The sequence below is a fragment of the Ambystoma mexicanum genome, chromosome 10, assembly GCF_040938575.1.
Source record: "Ambystoma mexicanum isolate Mex_15411 chromosome 10, UKY_AmexF1_1, whole genome shotgun sequence".
Taxonomy (NCBI): Eukaryota; Metazoa; Chordata; class Amphibia; order Caudata; family Ambystomatidae; genus Ambystoma; species Ambystoma mexicanum.
The window spans coordinates 1,628,027,000-1,628,049,810 of record NC_090932.1 but is presented as its reverse complement, the minus strand read 5'-3'; the positions used below and the strand labels follow the sequence as shown (position 1 = coordinate 1,628,049,810).

At 46.6% G+C, this 22,811-nt stretch overlaps 1 protein-coding gene across 2 annotated transcripts in view; it reads left to right on the top strand.

The window, feature by feature from the left end:
- The window catches only part of DGCR8 (DGCR8 microprocessor complex subunit), a 690,818-nt gene that overhangs the window by 470,743 nt on the left and 197,264 nt on the right, over positions 1–22,811 (top strand). For both annotated transcript variants that reach the window (XM_069620020.1, XM_069620021.1), the window contains exon 9: positions 10,242–10,324. In XM_069620020.1, the coding sequence (XP_069476121.1) occupies positions 10,242–10,324 (83 nt within the window). The remainder of the gene's footprint in view (positions 1–10,241; positions 10,325–22,811) is intronic.

Sequence of the window (22,811 nt, the reverse complement as noted above, 5' to 3'; positions counted from 1 at the left end):
TGGACCCTGCTCCATGGGGCATCCATACAGGGGGTCATCCTAACCTCTCTGAGCCTCTTTGTAACCATCGAATGTACTTACCTGCAACTCTAGGGGATCCCTCCAGTACTCTGTTACTCTGAACACTGTTTTGCTTCTTCCAGGCCTTTTTTTGCCCAACCCCCAACCACTGGTGGCCCATCTGAACTTTGGGAGACTCGGACTAGATGGGGTTGGACTATTAATACAGGATTGGGTTGAAGTTATTGTTGGGGAGAATTCTCAGAAATGTGCTAATTCCCCTCTACCTTAGGGACCCCCGGCTCTTTTAAATGGACTTTAGGACTTTTAATTAATAACCTGGTTGAGAGTGAGACCTTTTCCCACTCTCGTATTTTTCTGTGATTTGAACTCCGTTTCTTTTGACTTTGGCGTCTGACAAACTTCATAGGCATCATATTGGCATTGTCACACAGCACCTTCGTGTAGTGACACATGGAAGTATCTCAGATTTCCCAAAAGTTTACATACCTTCTCTTGGATAAAGACTGTTTCCAAGAGCAGTGAAGTGAAATTGACTTTACTTCCATTTGTAACTTTCTAGACCCAACACACGCTATCTTACAATAGGGTGTAGGAGGGGATACTTAGTATCCCCTTTGTCTAGTTTCTCATGTATCATTTTTATGTAACCCTTTCTATAAATAATGGCAGGTGGCAGTGGTTTACTTTTTCCTACCATTGTGTTTTTACCGTGGGCTGCAATTGCAGCTGCAGTAAGACACCCCTGGGTGCCCATTTTGTCAAAATGGCCCGGTCTTCTTTTTTCGCCATTTCTTATTGGAAAGGTCCTCCTTGAGATTTACTCTGCGCGCCAAATCAGGTTTGGTTCGTTTTTTGCGGGATTCACTGGTGAAGCCCGCCTCTGGCTCCAGCGTGTCTGATAGCGGCAGGAAGCGACAGAGGTACCCAAAACTCTGTGATTGGCTGGTAGGCTGTCCTCGGAGGACAGCCACTCTGCTGTGTGATTGACAGCTAGGCTGCAAATGAATGGGAGAAACCTACATTAAAGGCGAGGCTTTTTGCTTGGAAGGCAGTCTCGACCACTGGACGAAGGAATCCGAAGAAGAACTTGGACGAGATGCCTGCTGCAACTCCTGGACCGTTGGTTTGCCCAGTGAAGCCCTGCTGCTGTGCTGAAGCTCTGAATTCACCTTGACTAGAGAAGCCCTCCACGGGCGACTTCTCCCCTTGGGTTGGTGGGACCAATAATCCCCAAAGTGAACTTGTCTGGACATCCTCTCGAGCTCGCTCTGCTTCCATTGCTGCTGCAGGAACCAAAGTGCCAGGGAGGGGAACACCAGATTGTGGGCATCGCTTTTAAGTCAGACTTGAGCTCCATGAAGATCCTTCGGACTTCCTTCAAGCAGGACTGACCAAGCATGAGCCACCTCAACAGATTGCTGGACCCCAGATGCAAGGAAGTACAGAGTGGTATCCGAGAGACCGCGGTAGTGCTATTTGCTATAGACACGAGGGGCTGAAACCGCAAAGTGCAGCTGAATTGAAGTTTCTCCAGGATTGGATCTTTCATGGATTCACATGCTGTGAATATTTCCCGTAGTCAGGCTGGGAAAACCTCGGTAACTTTAACATAGCATTTTCCTATTGAAAACCTAGACTCCGAGTGTCTTATCGACGTTGTTTTGCGTGCTTTAGGCTGCACCAATAGGACGTCTAGTATAAATAGCCTTGCCCCCGTGGCTTCCCTTTAGATTTCAATCGTCTCCAAACTGTTGGATCACCTTGTGTTTTCTCTCGAGAAAATTGCTCTTCGTGTTCTACACGTGCTTTTGCTATTCTGTGTACTTCCAGGCCCATCATGTCATCCATGGGACCGAAGAAATCGTTGTTTCAGCAGTGCAAGACCTGCGGCCTCAAGAATGTCTACGAAGGAGATGGGCATGCGGACTTATTGCCTGTATTCCAATCATTCAGCGGACAACTGAGATTTATCAAGGCTTCTCCCCCTCTAAGTAGCAACGCATGGAAGTGCTGGCATCAGAGGTGGGGAAAGGCTGTGTGTCCTCTGGATCCGTTTCGCATCAGAGTAAAGGGTCGCAAGGCCCCTCTGGACAAGCAGGCAAGGTCTGACAAGTCGAGGGAAGTGAGTGCCAGGCCAGAGGAGTCTGTGGCACTGTCACACAAATCCTCGGCAGTTGATAAGGATAAGTCGAAGTCCCGAGAGTCGTCTTCGTCAATGAAGCGCTCGTCCAAGGGTCATCTTCTGGTTGTGAGCCTTCCAGGCATCGGTCTATTTCCACATCCAAGCGGTCTGCTTTGCCGTAGAGAAGGCCAGGCCAGTGGTGGCTTTGGTTCCGTCGCCGAGGGGTTAGTCTACGTAAGTTCCTCCATCGACGGTGGTGGTGCTACCTTCTATTCCTTCGTCAACAATTGTGACGTCATCACCGTCGTTGACCGGGCTGAATGCATAGTCGACAACTGAGGCAGCAGCTGTTGCAGTCCTTGGCTCCGCTGGGGCCCGTGGGTGGTCCGTTGTCGACGGAGGTTCCGTGGCAGTCTGGGGCAGGCTTTGGGCCTTTGCTCCCGTTGGAGATTCTTCAGCAAGACCCCACGACATATAATTTGGATTTGAGTCTGGAAGAAGAAAAGCAGACGTTTTTCGATCCATCTGCGTTGGAACTGCAGCAGGCAAGGCAGTCCACGTCAAGAGGCCTAGGAGCGATTCCGCCCCAGTTTCCATTGTTCAATCCACACTTGGTGCTGTCCATGCAGGTGCTGAACACGCTACAGTAGTCGTTGGGTCAGTTGGATGCGCTAATCCCAGTCCCCCGAGCCCGGTGGATCCAGTGGAGCAGGTTGTGGCAGTGGTGCCGCAACAGGAGGGTGTGGGTGCCACTCTCCAGGGCCTTCCATGAAAGTCGCCTCCGATTCGTCCGCCGATGCCGTCTCCAGTAGGTTTCACCCCTCCAAGGGGCCATCCAGAGGAAGGGGAGCTGGTGGTTTCTGATCCTGATAGTGTTCATCGTGACTCTTGTCGCCTAGGCGGGCGGATACCTGGAATACAAACCCAGAAGTGGAACCCAGAGTAGCCCGGCGTAGTCATCACTGCCGGATGATGTTGGCGCTTTCCATGCAATGATAGCGAAAGCTTGCCAAGAACAATGTTCTCTTTGATCACATGGGGAAGAGGCGAAGGCGGTCTTCTCTGTCCACATTTTGGACCATGTGTGGCAGGAGGTCTGCACACGATCAGTCATCCATTCTCGGCACCGGGGGTCAAAGGCCTATTAGAGAAAAAGTGTGAAGTGCCAGAGTCTTCGTCCAAGTGCCTCACATCGCAACCCATTCCGGAGTCGGCAGCGACTAGTCGAAAAGCGCGGAGTCAGCCCGAGTGTGCGACGCACCCGGACAGTGAGGGCCGTAAGCAGGATGCATTCGGCAAGAAAGGGCTGATGGTAGGCACTACGACGGTCAAGGCGGCAAACTCCTTGGCCATTATGGCCCGCTACCACAGGGAAATGAGGCATTAGTTGGCTCCGCTCATAGATCTACCTGAGCAACAACGGAAGGAGACTATGCTGCTGGTTCGAGAGTGGGAGGAAGCCTTCAACCACAGCATTAATATTGCTGTGGTCCTGGCTGAATCCGGGTTCAAACAGATCAACAATTTGGTTGCTCTATGAAGTCAAGCTTGGCTGCGGGTGTACTGATATTCGGCAGGAGGTCCAACATAAAGTGGTGGACATGCCATGTGAAGGTGAGCAGCTTTTTGGGGAAAAAATTGACGAGGCGCTAAAAGGGATGAAGGAACACTCTGATACGGTGAGATCCCTGGGAACGATGCAGAGTGTACATTCTTTTCGCCCTTTTCAGGCATTTCAAGGAGCCTCGGGTAATGCCAGATTTGTGGGCTCCCACGACAAGGGCTACGGTCAACCCAGTTATTCATCCCAAGGGTTCTGGCGTTCGTTCCAGTCCACACAGAGGAACAAGGACTATCGAGTGCAGCGGAAGAGGAGTCCAGTTGCCTCAGCTACTAGAGGCCGGCAGTCCAAGCCTCAGCAATGACTGCCATATTGGCAGTGAACTAGGGGGCAGAGTGGCGCAACACGTCGACGAGTGATGTTTAATTACGACGGACCATTGGGTGCTAGAATCAGTACAATACGGCCACTCGTTTCAGCATCTGTAACTACCTATTCAGCCAGTGATGGTGTCGCAGCCACATCTCCAGATCTTGCTGCAAGAGGTGCGTCTAATGTTGGAAGAGGGGGCGATCGACCCGGTCCTGGTGTCGGAAAAAGGACAGGGGGTGTACTCCCGGTATTTTCTATCAAAAAGCCCAATGGAAAGTGGTGCCCTATCCTGGACCTTGCCGTTAAACAAGAATCTGAAACGCCTGAAGTCCAAGATGCTTACGTTACAGGACGTGATTCGCTCTGTCCAGCCAGGAGAATTTTCGGCGTCATTTGATCTCAGGCATTTATTTCCACATCGTGATGCTGCCCAAACATCGCAAGTTCCTGCGATTCGTGGTCGGTGACAATCATTTCCAGTTTCGGGTTCTCCCTTTTGGCCTTAAGTCAGCTCCCAGGACGTTCACCAAGTGTCTGGCTCCGTTGGCTGCCTTCCTCCGCAGGGAAGGTCATACTGTGTATCCGTACCTGGACGACTGGTTCGTAAGAGGAACAACTCCACAAAGGACGTCGGAATTTCTTCAGGTATCCATGCTCCTGTTACAGCGGATGAGCTTTGCCGTAAACTTCGCAAAATCCTGTCTAACGCCATCCAGGGATTTGGTATTCCTCTGGGCCCAGTTTCATACGCAGCGCAATGTGGTGCAGCCGTCGGTAGAAAGAATTCAGAAGCTGATCTCCAGGGCGGCCTTGTGGGGGCCGGGTACATTTTAGGTCATTGCAGGAGTTTCTTGCCTCTCGGTGGATGCAGAGTCTCGGTTCCTGGTCCGACAAGGTCATCTCCCGGGCTCTGATGAAGGCCCTGAGGTGGTGGACTTGCTCAGAAAACATTGTGCGGGGCATGCCCCGCGTGGAACCGGACTTCCAGTACATGATAGCGACTGACGCATGCCAGGTGGGTTGGGGGACGCACCTCAAACATTTTCAGGTTCAGGGCTCAATGAGGCATTGTTACACATCAACATTTTGGAGTTGAGAGCTGTTCACTGGGCTCTGAAGTCTTTTCTGCCTCTCATTCAGGGAACAGTAGTTTGAATTTTGTCAGACACCACCACAATGTTTTATCTTCGCAAGCAAAGTGACACGCACTCCCGACCCCTGTCCAGGGAGGCTCAGGCGGTCTGGCATTGGGCCTTTGCTCACAGGATTCACATCACAGTTTACCATTTGCCAGGTGTTCAGAATGTTCAGGCAAATGCTCTCAGCAGTGACACAGGTTGGCTGCACCAATGGAAACGGAAGGATGCCCAAGTGGTGAGAATCTTCAAGAAATGGGGGGGAGGGAGGGTCCCCCTTCTGGACTTGTTCGCCAGACCGGAAAACAAGAAGTGCCCTCTCTTTGCGAGCAGGGGGGCTCATCCGGACTCGATGGGCAACACTTTCTTGTTTCCATGGACAGGCTTGTTCGCATATGCATTTCCTCAGTTTCCTCTGATCCGGAGAACGATCCAGATTATGCGCATGGTCCAGTGCAGGGTCATCCTGATGGCCACATTCTGGCCCAGGCAGACTTGGTTCTCGGATCTGCTTCACCTAGCTGTGGACGACACGCTTCATCTGGGGTCGGAGCAGGATCTGCTATCACAGAACAGTGGAAAGTTGTGGCATCATGACCCGGCATCCCTTGGCCTGGCAGTGTGGCTCCTGACAACTCAGACTTTGGACATCTAGGGATCCCGCAGGATTGTCGTCGGATCTTGGCGGAAGGTAGGGCACCATCTACCAATGTGTCTTACTGTCGAAAATGGACTAGGTTCTATGCCTGGGCCTTTAGGTGTCGCCAGCTCAGATTCTCCCTTCTCTTCTATGGCTGGCGGAGGGGGGCCTGGTGTCATCGATCAAAGTGCATTTGGCTGCCATATCCAGGTTCACGAGATGACGTAACTCTGTTCAGTGACAGGTTAGTCAAACACTTCCTCAAAGGACTGTTCAGGACATTTCCCCTGGAGAAGAGGTTTGCTCCAGTATGGAGTCTCAATGTGGTTCTCTCAGGAAGCTGCCATTTGAATCTATGTCGACGGCGACGCTGAACTTCCTCTCATGGAAATTTGCTTTTCTGGTGGCTATTACATTTACCAGGAGGATTTCTGAAATTCAGGCTCTGGTTATAGACCCGCCGTATCTGCGATTCATGAGGAATAAGGTTCTCCTGTCTACCAATCCTCACTGTAATCTTTAAAGTTCAGTCTGAGTTTTACAAAAACATTACAATTGCCTTGCCCACTTTCTCCACTAAGACTACCACTCCTGCAGAAAAAGTGCTGCATTCCTTCGACGTCAAGTGGGTGTTGAAGTTTTATCTCGACCAAACTCATGTCTTCAGGAAGTTGAAACAGACGTTTGTGACTTTTGGCCCCTCCAACAAGGGCCAGTCAATTTCTAAGCAAAGACCTTCCCGTTGGGTCTCCTCTACAATTTCCTTTTGCCACGGGAATGCTGGTAAGCCTTTGCAGGGAACGCCTGAGGCCCATTCTACAAGGTACACACGTCAGCAGCGCTGTGACTGGGTATTCCACTCAGTTACATTTGCCAAGTGTCGTCTTGGGCGCTGCTGCATACCTTCACCAGACACAACTGTCTGGTTCAACAACATGTGGAAGATGTGCAGGTGGGATGTGCAGTCCTCCAATGCCTGTTCCAATAAGGTAAGCCCCCGCAGCTTCCGGGGTTTTTTCTGGTTTGTCTAATGATGTTGGCTTATCATGCTTGTTGTTGGCTGTTTCAATATGTTGATGACTATGACCTGTGGCATGGGGTTTTTTGTTTGCCTGTCATGCACCACCGGGTTCTCGTATTGCTATTTAATCTATTCACTGCGTGTGAATCCATTAAAAATCCAATGCTGGAGAAGGGAGTAGTTTCTTGCCTTTAACTCCTTTTCTCTGACGTTGGTATCTTGCTTGGATTCACATGTGCTTGCCGGCTGCCCCTGTAGGCAAACCTTGGTTCAGGTTTCCTCTACTTGGGTAGGTTAAAATCTGAAGGGAAGCAGCGGAGGCGGGCTACTTATGATGGACGTCCTATTGGTGCAGCCTAAACCACCCAAAAAGATGTCGAAAGTTACAGTGGTTTTTCCAGCCTGATGGGAAATATTCACAGCATGTGAATCCATGAAAGATACCAACGCTGGAGAAATGGAGTTACAGGTAAGAAACTACTCCCTTGCCCATTGCTGCCGCTGACCTTCAAATTGTAGTGCAGAAGTCCACAGACGTCCTCCCTCTTGTCCACACGACTGAGGCCCAGGAACAACAGGATCTGCAGAGCTGCACAGGAACAGAAGCCAGCTGGAACCATTTCTTCTAACCAAAGGCACTGTAAAGTTAAGAGGACTTGCCTCTTGTTGTGTAGTCTTACTTGTTCTCAGTTGAGATTTGTCTTGGTTACCATTGCAGAGTTGCTTGCAGCTTTGCCCTTCACAAGCCTCCCAGTTTGTGGCCCTTCAATTGATCTTATTTCTACAAACTTTTCTAAAAACATTGTGCAAGACGTTTACTCATCTGCAAGAACATCGCCAGCTCCCCTAGACTCTGCTCAACTAACATCGACTGTCCTGGCTCCCTGAGACACTCTTCTTACCTCTGGCAGTGTGCCTTTACTTTTCCCCCAGGAAAGTGTTAATTTACTTTTCATTGGAGGGCTCAAAATGTACTTACCAGTTTATGAAATGTATTAACCTTTGTTTTATTCCCTTATCTAACCTTTGCACCAAACTCAGTATTGCTCTAAATGTAACAGTGGCAAATCATTGTCCACACTGTCCTAGCTAATTAAGTCACCTGAGGGTGTAGGAAGTGTCTTTGTGCCATCCGCAATGGGTATCATTTGATTTAGAGAAACAGTGTGTGTTTTGAAGTATATTTTAAATGTTACCTGTTTTGCTCCCTTCCGAAAAAGGCTTATATAACTGACTGTTAAATTAATAATTGTTTAAGCAAGAAACCTTGAGTGTAAGAGTTTATTTGAATACTTGTCATTGTGAATCTCTGTGTAAAAACCCCATTGCTCACATTGACCACTCTTGAGATAAGCCTGGCTGCTCAGCCACACTACCAACCTGTGTAGTACAGACTTATATCAAAGGTTGGGTTACCTATTGCCAAGAGGACAAGGTTGGTGTAGTCTCCAAAAGGGTACTGCCCACAATCTTGCTTAACAGTTATAAAACGTTATTAAGGGTTTGTTAAGTTCGCATATGTTTCTGGTTGGTTTACTATGTGTTGTGTTATTGTACAAGCTACTTTAATGTGATTACCTAAGTAAATCTGTGGTTTACCATTGAAAGAGTATTGCAAGTGGTCTTATAATGTATGTTTGATTTATAGTACTCACATCAACTTGGAACTGCAGCAGTGTGCCTTGGGAGTTGGGTGTAATATAAAAATAGACATTTATTATATACTCTAAGTGTGTAGGTGTTTTTTTTTTTTAACCAAGGTATGCTCTGAGGACTTTGTACATAATTGCAGCCCTCTTTACATTAAGCCTGGCTGCTCTCCACTACCATACTTGTGGGTAGTTCAAGCTGATCTTAAGAGGTGTAGTAACCCTGTGCACCCAAGGTGGGGTTTCCTAAATCCTGTCCCAGATGGTGACATTTGTAAAACCCCTTAACAGTGATTTAATAAAGTGTATATTTTGTTTCAATTCATTGGTGGGGTGTATTTTCTAGAGATGTATGTGAACTAATTGTATCCTTGTTGCCGCCTACTAGCCCTATTTGAAAGTTAAACTTTGTCGCTTTGCCAGCTTTATCTACCTTAAGATGGGTTTGTCTTCCATTTCTTGTAAAGTGATAGTCTCCCATTAGGGTTAGTGGTTGTAGTACCCTCTACAGAGGGCGGTGCGAAAACTTCCTTAACACAATTCTAACCCAATCGTGACACTTATGTGAACTTGAATAGGATTTTTAGGCACTATAGGTCGGTAATCGGACAACACAACCTTAGAAGAGACCCTAATTGCACCAGGAGCGAAGTGATAATCAAATGACTAGTATTGATGCCTCATATGTTCCTGGAGTAGAGGGGGAGGTTAAAGATGTATTAATAAAGCAAGATACATGTGAATCACAAAGTAACAAAGGCTTCATGATGCAATTTTTAGTCTGATCAGGACCCCGTTCACCTAAATACCTGTAGAACCCAAATGCATACAGTGGCACAACACCCTTTAATGGTTGTTTTATTTAAACAGACTGAAATGCAGTTATAGAAACATATAAAAAGTTCATAGTAAATCACTGGGGTACTTTAAAATGATAGAAGTTGCTGTAAGAGTACCTGGATCCCAAGGGGCACAGTCAAAATAATCAAGGTACAGTGATCATATTCACTTTTGGGGAGTTCAATTTAAATATTTTTCCCCGTTGGAAATGTTGGAACAAACCAAATAGGCCTGTACAGTTATAGACAAAAACGAGGTATGTATAACTTGCATTACATAGCTGCAGCCTGAGACTGCTGCGCTGGAGAGCCCTTAGGGCTCCTGTCTCTGCTAAAATGGGAAACTTAAAAATATCACAATCCTGACAGCCTTATGTCCTGGTAAGGGCAGAACATCAGGAAAAGGGGTTGGAGTGCCAAGTGAACTTCAGGAAAAGTGTTACTGGTCACAAAAAGAAAGTAAACAAACCATGGAAGTCAACTAAATTAGGCAGAAAAAACCCACAAAATAGAATTCTACCCAACAGATGTGTACTACTCCTTAAGAAAAGAACTGCATGTGGGCTAATGTTCTGCAAGCGCAAACTTTATTTTTTTTAACATTTTCAATCTCTGTAATCGAAACCACCAAGCAAGGTCTTTATTTCGTCCGGATGCGTGGGCTTAGGTTATGGTAAGCTAACTTGAGGCCAACATGACTCTTGGGGGTTGGTTCCCTCCTAAGTAGTATGTTCTTAGAAAGGTATACGGGCAGTCAGCTGATGGAGATGATGGGTCATGCATCCCTCACCTTAATGTCATTTTGCCTACTAATTGCATTGTAATAAAAAAAAGTTTAAACAGGAGCTTAACACAACTTTACAATTATTTTCTGAAGCCAGAGCAACACTGCAAATCCTCATACCAGATTTCATCCAACAGACTGCTGGTGATAATCCCAAGAACCATGACGAACTTGAGGTGCGTTTAATTTCAAACAGTGCAGAGTATTCACATGTTGGTTTTGTTTGTTGTGTGTGAGGAAAAAATGTCATTTTACCACATGTTTCTTTGGAATTTTGATGTAACTTTAAATCAGTTTACCTGTTTTTTCCCCCCATTTTCCTCAGAACCTTTAAAAAGGGGAAATAAGGCATTCATATCTTCAGACCTACTTTAGAGTTAATTACTGAATGTTATTGGCAGTGGTAAAAATAATTCCTAAAAGGTTGTGAAATGATGATCTTTAATAATGGATATTTCTGGTGCTTGTTAAGCCGTCTTGCATGCTATGCATATTCCGCCATCCAGTGGTTGCTCAAGAGTTTACTTCCAAAGTAAGAGGTGTTTCTATATTCGTTTGTCCTATTATATAGCTATGCTACCTGTGAAGGTGCCCACAATGCTCCTCAAATCGCACCCTAATTGTATTTGTCAGCATCACTGTGGTTAAGAGTGAAGTGCAGAACGATTTAATCACTGAGCAACACCACATCCGCAGACAACCAGTCTTCGATGTTTATAGTCCAGATAGCAACATCGGTCTGCTCCCGAGGGGCAAATTAATCAGATCCCTTGCATACATTGTTTGGGAGAGGTTATGTCGGGGTCATTTTCTCTTTTTGTAGCTTTCCCTCCATTGACTTCGTGGGACCCAGCATATCTGTTTTGGATATGGACTGTGGCTGGTTTTTGGAGGGAGGTCTTTTTGCCTCACTAACCTGCTGTATGCATTTTGTTGTGTTGCACTGGCCAGATCCTAAAGCAGTCAGTCCAGTCCTTATATTTTTTACCTTTTATTTTTAATGTAGTGCATCCCAATGGGAGTGCTGCATGGGCACTTCACTTCCCTTTTCCTTGTCAGTAACTTTTACTTCTTGATGTGCACAGGATATGGTCATACATGGCCTCAAAAACACAACTCTTGAAGATAGTTCAAGGGCTTTTATTGAAATTGTGAATGGCTTCCTATGGGTGGTCTCCCCTCTTTCCCGTCACCCTTGGGCTGTTTCCTCCCTAGCTCAAAAATCCCTAAACACCAAGATGATGACTGGAGGTTAGTTACCGATACTCTATAGTAGCTGTCTGGCTGGTCCTGATAGCCTAAAGGCAAACTCCTTTTCTGTCTTAATTCCGCCGGCATCAAGGCGACAGGTATAGTTTAGTGAAAAAATATATATTTCGAGGGGATTGGGTCCTCCGTATTCCATATCTATGACAGGTAATGTCCACAGCTGTGCTGCTTCGGAAAAATCTTCGGCTCCTGCGTCGATGACGTCAATGCGCCGTCCCCGAGGACCTCCTCCGGCGGCCGACGTCACCCGATGTGATGATAGCCGAAGATTTTCCGCTCCAGATAATGATGCTACAAAAATACTTGGATTGGAGTCGGCGCCAAATTTTAAACTTCAAAAACCAGAAGTTCAATTTTATTTGCGATTGCCCTTGTTGATGACACGTGTTTTCGGCTTTTAAATCGGCCTTTTTCAAATCGGGGCCTTTTTTTACTGTATTCACATACATATTTTTTACAAATAATATATTTAATTAGAACCATGGTCAAAAAATCATTTTACGATTTGGAAAAGCAAATAATATATATCAAACATTTCATACATATTCCCAAATGGAAAGGTTCAATATAATGCCAAACATTGATATTAAATGTCAAAACACAGAGATATAAGGGTTGGAGAAGGTTAGGATTCATGGGTTTTTGGGAGATTAGCAGTTGTAACAAAAATACAGGAGAAATAAATAAAACAAAAAAGAAATCTAGTGAGATGAAAGTCACAACTTTATGTAAATCAGGGATGTGCATATTTAGTGAGCCAATCTTTTCATTGCGTACGTGCCGATGCAATTACCTTGCGATTGTATGTCCCCGTTCTGAATGTCAAAAGTAAAGGGCGCCAATAACTGGGTTCAATCCCTTCAAAATAAGTACATTAGTTTAGCACACCGGCCTATCTTAAATCAAGTCAATTGACAGTTTTTAGTACCGTATATATGCCATTTTAGTTCTGCGCACTGATTCTGTTTAATTCTATGACTTTTTAAAATGCGCATTTAGATACATATATGTCTCATATCGAGACTTTTTCTGCGCCTCCGATCACTCATAATCGCATGTTTTGTGCCGCGGTGCTCCACAAACCAAAAGCTAGTTAGTGTTCTCCTTATTCACACCGCGATTTGTATTAGTACGGGTAATTGCACATATTCTGTCTATTCTTTTGTATGGTGTGCTCACCCGTTTGTATGACAAGTTAAAAGAACTAATATATGCGGTTAAATTGGAATTACAATACGTATGCTAGAGGCCGTAATTTGTTGATGGTCTCTTACCTGATCTGTTTCTTCCTCGCGTTCAATCGCGTGCTACAGTTTCCTAGAGACGCCGAATGGCGTCTGAATAAAGTACTTGTTGATTTCTGAAAATTGTCATGGAAACCGACTCACCAGAGTCCTTTTTTTAGTGTTCACTCTCAATGTTCACAATGTACGCCATCATTTAGGGTCATAATTACCGTGTATGTATGCATTGTGGAGCTAATTTTGCCTTATTACGAAAAGTAGTTATTAAACACATTATTATTTTATGAGCCGGTACCTAAGACTACCAGATTAAATATAAGTATTAACACATTCGTTTAATTCCGCCCAGGGTTATAGATATGCGGCCAAATAGCCCGGATCTTATTCATCATTCTGAATAATATAGATTGTCAGTCTCATTTATGTCCTGACAAGATAGAAACGTGCCTAGATATTGCTTATTCGTACAACGAAGCAGTAGGGTGCTATATCTTGTTATACAGCACTATTCAAAATGTTTTGACAAGGAAAATAAATTATAAATAAAGATGCCATTTCATTATGAGTTAAGACCTTGAACAGTCGAATTAAGCTTGCAAATAATTCTTGCTTCAGCCGGCTCTAATTTTTCTCCTTATTGCCACCTCTTTTGCCCAAAGTTATTTTCTGTAGACCTATGAATCTAATCTCTGCTTTGTTTGCCATTTGATGGTGTTCCTGCCAATGACAGGATAGGGGTAGTCTCGGGGGTCCTGGCTTCCAATCTTTGCCAGGTGTTCCAGTACCCTGGTTCTGAGTTCCCTAATTGTGCTACCCATGTATGCCAATTTGCATACGCAAATGATTCCATAAACAACAAATTAAGTCTTACAATTAATGGATTGCTGAATCTGAACCTCATTATTGTATTGGTCCCTAAATACATTTGTTTTGTCATGGGCATATTTACACATCTGAGTATTTTTGTAGCATTTTAATCAACCATGTCTCGCGCAGTGCTCTCCTTGTATGTTCTTGTACTGCTCACCCTGATTATCTATACTTCATTTCCCTTCCACTCTCTCCTCTCTTCCACCTGCACTCCTTTTACTCTCCCTCTAACAGTCCCTCCGATGGTCATTATACGCCTACCCACCTTCACTCTGTTTCTGCCGCTCTGGGCCGCCCTTCTCTGCCGCTCTGGGCCGCCCTTCTCTGCCGCTCTGGGCCGCCCTTCTCTGCCGCTCTGGGCCGCCCTTCTCTGCCGCTCTGGGCCGCCCTTCTCTGCCGCTCTGGGCCGCCCTTCTCTGCCGCTCTGGGCCGCCCTTCTCTGCCGCTCTGGGCCGCCCTTCTCTGCCGCTCTGGGCCGCCCTTCTCTGCCGCTCTGGGCCGCCCTTCTCTGCCGCTCTTGGCCGCCCTTCTCCTTCTCTGCCGCTCTGGGCCGCCTCCACCGCCCCAGGGAGTTTTCCTAAAATCCTACTGGTAGTAAGATTTCAGTAAGTTATCCCAGTGGTTTGTAGATCTCCAACTCTTAGTATCACTCTGTACTAACTCAGGACCTTGATAGTGGCACAGTAGTCCGGCTTTTCTTCAGAGGAAATATGAGCTGTAGGTAAGCACAGTGAACTTAGCTAGGTGTTAGGGAGAATTCTCAGAAATGTGCTAATTCCATTCTACCTTAGAGACCCCCAGCTCTTTTGCTGGACTTTAGGACTTTTCATTTTGTCCTGGAGAGTGAGACCTTTTTCCCACTTTCTCGTATTTTTCTTTGATTTGAACACCGGGTTTCTTTTGGTTTTGGAGTCTGATAAACTCCAGTTCAGTGGCACAGGGAAGTCTTTCAGATTTACCAAAAGGTTTAAATACCTTTCCTTGGATTAACTACCGTTTCCAAGAGCAGTAAAGTGAAATTGACTTTACTTACCTTTTGTAACTTTGTAGACCCAGCACACACCATATTACAATAGGTTGCAGGAGAGGTTACTTAGTATCTCCTTTGTCATGTTTCTCATGTACCATTTTTATGTTACCCTTTCTACAATCAATGGCTGGTGGCAGTGGTTTACCTTTTCTACCATTGAGTGTTTTTACCGCGGGCTGCAATTGCAGCTACAGTAAAGCACCCTTGGTGCCCATTTTGTCAAAATGGCCCCAGTCGTGTCTTTTCACGATTTCTTGGTGTGAAGGTCCTTCTTGAGATTTACTCTGCACCCCAATCCACGTTTGGTCCCTTTGTTCATTTTGACTTTGGCAGGGGTCACTTGAGAAGCCCGCCTCTGGCTCAAGCGTGTCTGGCAGTGCAGGAAGCGAGGTAGGTTCCCGAAACTCCCTGTGCTTAGTCTCCTTGGTTACACGAATGCACACAAAGGTGATTGGCTGGCTGGATGGCTAGCTGTCATTGTAGGACAGCCACCCCTGCTGGGTGAGTGACAGCTAGGCTGCAAATGAATGGGAGAGACTTGCATAGAAGGTGCAGTCTTTTGCAAGGAAGGGAGAGTCGACCACTGTAAAATAGAATCTGAAGAAGAATTTGGAAGAGACGCTTGCTGCAACTCCTGGACTGTTGGTTTGCCCGGTGAAGCCCTGCTGCAGTGCTGAAGCTCTGAATTCGCTGCGACTAGAGAAGCCCTGCAAAGGACGAGTTCTCCCCTTGGGTTGGTGGGACCAATCGACCCCAAGACGAACACATCTGGAAATCCTTTCTTTGCTGGCTGTACTTTTATTGCTGCTGCAGGAACCGAGTGCCAAGGACAGGAACACCAGAATCGAGTGCATAGTCTTTAAGCCAAACTGAGCTCCAGGAAGATTCTCCAGACTCCCTCGAAGCAGGGCTAACCATGCCTGAGCCACCCCAACAGAGTGCTGGACTCCAGAAGCAAGGAAAGTCCACAAGGTGTCCCAAGTTTCGCGGTTGTGCCATTCGCGAGTGTTCAGGAGAATTCTCAAAAATGTGCTAAGTCCCTTCACCTTCCAGACCCCCAGCAACTTTGCTGGATTTTGAGGACTTGATATTTTTACCTGGAGAGTGTGTGGCCCTTTTTCCCACTCTGTTTTGAAATGTGTTTTACTCTTGTTTTCTTTGGTTATGGAGTTTTAGACCACTCCATGGGCATCATCTTTTCTTGTGTCTCACACAGCACCCTCAGTGCAGTGGCACATGGGAAACTTTTCCACGCTTTCCCAAGGTTTAAATACCTGCTCTTGTGATAAACTACTGTTTCCCAGCGAAACAAAAGTGAAATTGACTTTACTAGTCTGGTTAAATTCCTAGACCCAGCACATCCCATCTTACTATAGAGTGCTGGAGGGGTTACTTGGCATGCCCTGTGTCCCGCATACAATAGTTCTTTTAACAGTCAAATGCTACCCTTTCCTCTCAAAATGGCTGGTGGCAGTGGTTTTACAACGAACTACCATGATTTTTCCCCGACCGCGAACACCGGTAGCTTTAAATTGCGGGAGCCATGTTTTTGAAGATGGTGGCTGAGCCCCCTTTGTTCAAATAGGTCCCGGTCTTCTTTTTTCGCCGTTTCTTTGTGGAAAGGTCCCTCTCGAGTTTTGCTCTGCGCGCCAAACCTAGTTTGGTTCCTTGGTTCATTCGCCTTAGGCGGACTTCAGGACTGAAGACTGCCTCTGGCGCCCGAGTGTCTGGGGTGGGCAGGAAGTGAGGGAGGTTCCCGAAACCCCCTGTGCTTGGTCTCCTAGGAGACCCAAATGCACTCTGGTATGATTGGCTGTCTAACTGTCCGGCAATGACAGCCACCCTGCTGGGTGAGTGACAGCTAGGCTGGAATGAAAGGGAAAAAACTGTTTAAAAGGCGAGTCTCTTGGCTTGGAAGGCAGAGTTGACCACTGGAATGAAAGAACCGAAGACGAGCTTGACGAGGACGGCTGCTGCAACTCCTAGCCCGTTGGTTAGCCCGGTAAAGCCCTGCTGCAGGTGTGAATCGCTAAGTTCATCTCGACAGAGAAGCCCTGCAAGGACGACTTCTCCCTTTGAGTTGGTGGGAGCAATCAATTCGACACTAAGCCGCCTGGATACCATTCTCAGAGCTGGTTGTATTTTCCTCAAGAGTGCTGCAGGAAACAGAATAACCAGGGAGAGGGACACCAGTTTGTGTGCTTTACCGCTACTGGAATTGAAGATTTGCCAGTGCCAGCTTTTTGACCAGTCCCAGTGCAGTGCAGGGGTCCTCCCTCTTGTCCTCCCTCTTGTCCTCCCTCCTGAGGTTCAGGAACAGTGAGATCTGCAGGAACTGCCAGGAACGGAAGTCTTCAGCTGCATTTTTATCTTAGTTTATAAGGTACTGTGAAACGAGACTGAGAGTACTTGCCTCTCGCGGTGAAAGTGCTTGAAATTTTCCAACTAGCAGGCCCAATCAGCTTGTGACCCAACAGATAATTCTTCTTTTTACAAACTTCTCCTACAGAGACGTTTAATTACCAGAACTGTTTTATACTATCCAAAACTTTAAGCCCATTGACTTTGGCCTAGCCTATTGAATTGACTCTTCTGTTGAACTCAATGTATCTGCACTGTCTAAGAATAATTGTAATCGTTTTATGTTCTGAACCTATTGCTTTTTGCTCCTTCAAAGTATTCAGAATGCCATTTTGCTCCTCCTTCAAAGAAGTATGAATGCCTCAGAAACTTAACGAGTATAGTACTGAAGTATATTTGTGTATGTTTAACTGCCTCCTTCTAGTGAATGTTTTATAACGGACTATTCAATAAATTAATAAGTGTTTAACCAAGAATCTTTGAGTGTAAGCATTTATTTGTAACACCTGCGATTGTAGACCTCTGTGTAGCATCATTACAGCTCACATTCCCTCTTGAGATGAGCCTGGCTGCTCAGCTCCACTACCAAAAACTGTGTAGTACAGACTTATAGCAAAGGTTGGTTCTGCTTACACCTGTAGTCCTAGTTGTGTGTAGTGGTCCTTTTATCATGCCTGATACGGATAACTTCAGACAGGAAGCCCTGATCATTCTAACAGTAGATCAACTGAAAGATGTGTGTAAGGACAGGAATCTCCCTGTTAAAGGAAAGAAAAATTAATTTTTTGAAAGATTGTTGAATTATCTGAAGTCTGAGAAATAGGGCTACCACAACTACTCGTTCAGCAAATGTGGAAAATGTTTGAGGATGATAATGATTCAGAGTCTAACTCTAATGTTATTGAGGAGCAGGAAGAGTTGGGAGTCTCAGGATGTGAGCCCCTCTGCACCTCAACAAGCTCTTGGGCCTCAACCTTTAGCCACAGGGACCCTACCAGGTCCAGTATTGAGTCCAGAATTTGTCTCTCTTGAAAAGATGAGACTTGAGTTAGAGTTCAAAAGGCTCCAAATGCAAACTGAAAGTAAACATCAAGAACTCAAACTAAGGGAAATGGAAATGCAACATGCTTTTGAAATTGACATTTTCTTATGGATTGTGTCCTCAAGCGTGTTCCTCATCTTAGATATCTTGTCTCCCAGCTTTGCTGCTTCGGAAATTTTTTTGACCAGAGGGTGCTGTGTTGGATGCCGCAGAGTCGTAGCCCTCGAGGGCCAGCGTCGACGTCATCCCCTGTGTAAAGGGCTCGAGCCGCACCTGTTACCTCAGTTCCGTTTTTCTGAGCAACTGCTTTGTGTCACGAAACGGCGCATCAGGTTTTTAAAAAAATCTTAGAATTATGGTAAGAAAATGTCAGTAACCGACGCCCATCGGAATTGCCTCAGCCCAGACAATCGGGTTGATGAGTGCGGTTCCTGTAAGGCCATGTCCTATAAGGCTCTTGCGGAACAGAGAGGTAAGCTGGCAGTGGGGGAGGAAACCAACAAGTCCACTAAAAGACAAAGATTCAGGAGAATTGAGTTGAAAATGTCAACATGGGTCGAGATTGAAGAGTTGCTCGAGGAAATCCTCTTCGTCTAAGTCAAAAAAGCGACATCACAGTACTTCCTCTTCTGAGAGGAGAGTAACTTATCCATACATGCACGATTCTCCTGAAAAATGGGAGGCCTTTAGGGCTTTGTGTAAAGACTGGTAGGGGGTGTCTGTACTTCTGCTCTCTATATGGTAGAAGAGAGGCACAGCAGACCCCAGCCAAGATTCTCTATTACGGTAGCAATGGACGAGCAATCAAGGCCTAGCTTCTCAGGAGGTGATGCAGGCTGGTTCTTAAGTACAGTGTAGTCCCCAAGCCCCCACAAAGGAATGTCCACATACTGTATTGGTTAGAACACAGTCTTTATATAATCAATATTCAAGGTTATGTACACTTATCATAATAACTCACTTTGTACTTAGGAAAATCAACAATGGCAAATATATACAATTCTAAAGTGGTACCACCCTTTGTATTAGATCTCATTAAAGTGCATCAACAATACTGTAACAATGTCACACAGATCAATATAGTGAAACCAGCAATAGAGAGAGGAGAGAAAATAAGATGGTTGAGCAATAGGCAGAATACTGGCCCCTACCACTAGACACAGTTCTGTGTGGATATCCCCCCACCTGGGCAACCTGTAAAATAAAGATATAGCACAAGCCCAGTCCATATATTGTTCTGCAAGTCTTATTCCCTCCTATAATGTTTTTACCCCCCCAATGTACCTGGTGGAGTCGAGTTCTTCGAAGAGGCGTCGACAGATCCTTCTTGAGCGACCCCCTTTCAAGCGGGAGTCACGGATCGTCGAGAGGCGTCGAGAAGCGTCGAGGAACTCGGCGTTCGGCGGCGGGGAATCGACGGCCCTTCTTGAATGCCTTCCCTTTCAAGCGGGAGACACGGGGCGTCGAACGTCCGTCGACAAACAGGGTAGAACGGCGTCGATGAGGCGGCAGCTTCGTCCGAGCGGTGCTCGTCGGCGTCGGAGCATCGGCATCCTGCAAGGCAGAGGCGTGCGGGGCACCTCGGTGACAATAGTTCTGGACCGCAAAGGTTGTGGAGACGGAGGCCCAGCAAGGGCGTCGAGTCGTTCGAGTCTTTGTGGTCTTCGGGTGGCGGGAAACCCACCGGCAGGTTTCTCCTCGGCGCGTTGGTCGTCCTCGACTTTCTCCGGCAGGATAAAGCGGTCGACGATGCGGGCGAGGGAGTCCTTCGATTCGAATGTTCTTAGGCAAGGAGCGGGCGGCTCCGGTCGTCGGCGGCACGGCGTCAAGTGGTCCCCACGGCTGGGCAACACAACTTCGACAGGCCCCCAGCGGTTACACAAACCTGCGAACCCTGGTCGACGGCGATGGACTTCGACGGCGGCGATGTCCGGGTGCTTCACTTCGATCTCCTCGGCGGTCCCGTCTCGGGTCGGCAGCCTTTCGAGGGTCTGTCTTCCAGGGCGCTTCGGCGAAGATGGAGCGGTGCTCGATGGTCCCTCGGAGCACGGGAAGAGGGCGCCTTACCAGGTCCTCTCTCGGGTCAGTCTTCGACGATTTCGGCAGCTTTCAGATCGGTCGAAGCAAGTGCAACAGCAAGTCTTCTTCTTCCAGCTGGGCGTCGAGGATCAGCAGTTCCAGTTACTCTTAGAGTGGAGACTCAGCTTCTTAACGCTTCTGAACAATTACCAGTGGTGAGAGGTCCCCAGATATACTATTCTGTCTCTCATCCACACTGCTGGCACACACTCAGCAGCCAATCATACAGGAGGGCATTCATGCAGTCAGCCAGCCAATCAGGCACACAGTGCATTCAGGCCACACTCCTCCCTTTCAGACACTCACAACAAGGAATGTGGATTGGGACAAGTACCCAGCCATTCAACACTACACACTGCATTCAGGCCAGTTTCGGGCAGGGCCGTCTCAGTCTTTGTCTCTCATGCCAGAAACCAGACAACCACAACAAGGAGTGTATATTGGTCACACACTCCATTCACCCAGGTCCCACCCACAGGAGGTACCCACAACATACAGTCACTGGGAAGGCTCAGTCAGTCTAGCTGGGCCTTCACAACAACACCATATATGGAACTTCCACCCAACAGCCAGCCAGGGGGAGAGCAAAATTACCAGCATTTCAGCAGTACTGAAGCGATGCATCCCTAGGACCCCCCATTACCCAATGTAAAGCTTTGTGCTCGCAAATAGCAAGTTGTTGGTCGAATAGGAAGAATCTACCTGAAGCACAGGATTACCTCTGCCCCTGATGAATGTCCGGTTATTGAGAACACAGAGGACAGAAACTTATATAAGTTGGGCTGTAACACACAATGGGCAATGAAATCAATTAAGTTGCCTTTTTGGTGCTATGCTGATCTAATTGTCGGCGTAAATGTTTCTACATTGCGAGGTGGAATGTTTTTAACATGTATATGACTGTTATGTGTATATGTTGTAACTATTTTTGTATTACCTGTGCTGAATTAGAGATTAATATATTAAAAATGATATTTTCTAACAACACTGTTCTATGTGTATTGAGAATACATAATGCAGCCCATATTGATTTAGCGGCTGTTATGCATTTCTGCTTTCTGAGGGGATAAGTTCACTGTTTTATATAGTTTGTTGTACATTCCTTCCTTTTGTTGAAATATATGTTATATATCCTCACTTAGTAGGAGGGATCATCACCAGAGTGTGGGGTTACCCTTGTAGATGAGTATCTATTGGTCACACACTCCATTCACCCAGGTCCCACCCACAGGAGGTACCCACAACATACAGTCACTGGGAAGGCTCCGTCAGTCTAGCTGGGCCTTCACAACAACACCATATATGGAACTTCCACCCAACAGCCAGCCAGGGGGAAGGGACAGAGTCCGGGCTTCCCAGGACTTTGGGAAAACAAGGTAACGGGCAATATAAAGCAAGAGGCCACAGGGGCCATCTTGTTTCCTATCAGGAATCAACTGACCCCAATGGCAGGGCCTGGGTATCCCAAAATGGAGGACACCCAGAGCACCTGTCAAATTCAGCATGGAGCTGCCACCAGCCCATACCCTGCTCTGTGGGCCACCCACAGGTGCCCAAAAACATACACTAGGGGCACAGGGTTGTACCCCTACCCATGGGTGCCATAAGGGTATCCCATGGGTCTGTTCACCAAACCAAAAGAGAGAGCTGCACTGCCAGGAGTCCCACATGGACTCCTGGGCAGAAAACATGACAGAACACACGATAAAAAGCAGTAAAGGACAAGGATTCAGAGGCCCTGTCCCTCTGATGCATTTCCAGCATCACACTTTGATGCTTAAAATATTTGAGAAAGCAGACCAAAACCCCTTGAAGATGCTGCGCAGAGATCATGCCCCTGCCCACTCTAAAAGTGACAGAGGGAGTTCGAAGACTAAACACGCGAGAGCTGAAAGAGTCGAGTGTGTCATCAGGGGAAAGTTATCCGACACCTCGTACTTGGACAACATTTCTGGTGCATAAATCGGTGGTAGCGGAATCGACATTGGCGTCGAAGTCAAAACTTGACTCGACACAGTCGAAGACTACATCGTCGAAACCGCCGACAAAAATGGCATCAACACCCTTAACTGTATCGAAGCCTCCTTCGAAAATGTTGAAGCCAGTGTCGTCTTTTTTTTGTATGCCTTCGACGCCTTTATCGAGGCATTCCTTAATCCGGATACCCAATTCGACACCATTACCCATGCCTAAGTCGATACCACCGTCTTTACCTGAAAGTTTTCCATCTTCAACCCAGACAGGAATTTTTCAGATCCATGTCGTCCATCTTTGAAGAACAATCCTCTGAAGAGGATGTTACTTCAGCTGGAGTTAGGTTTGGAGCCAGAGAGATCCCTGAAGAGCTAATGGACCTGAATGCCAAGATAACAGATCTGCATGACTGTCTCCAAAATGCCAGTGGCCTAGACACTTCCCCTGAAGTGGAATTTGAGAGACCAGTCCCTACAGATCATGCAGATCCTAGTTCTAGAAATCTCATGGGAAGGGTCATTGATTTCATGGGTTGGAAGGCAGCTTCCCCAAATGTTTTTTTTTTTTTTTTTTTAACCACCTTTATTGACATTTTGGCATAACAGTCCGATCCCCCTCCCCCCCCCCATGGCAATCTCCCCATATCTAATAACAAACTTGAATCAATCTATTAAGTGAATTCCCCTTCCCGCCCACCACCCCGATACGCCATCTGAATCCTTCATTCTCCATTGGTCACAGCCCAGTCTTCAGTGAGATTTGAGTAGGTCCGCCTTCAGTACGTATCCCCAATT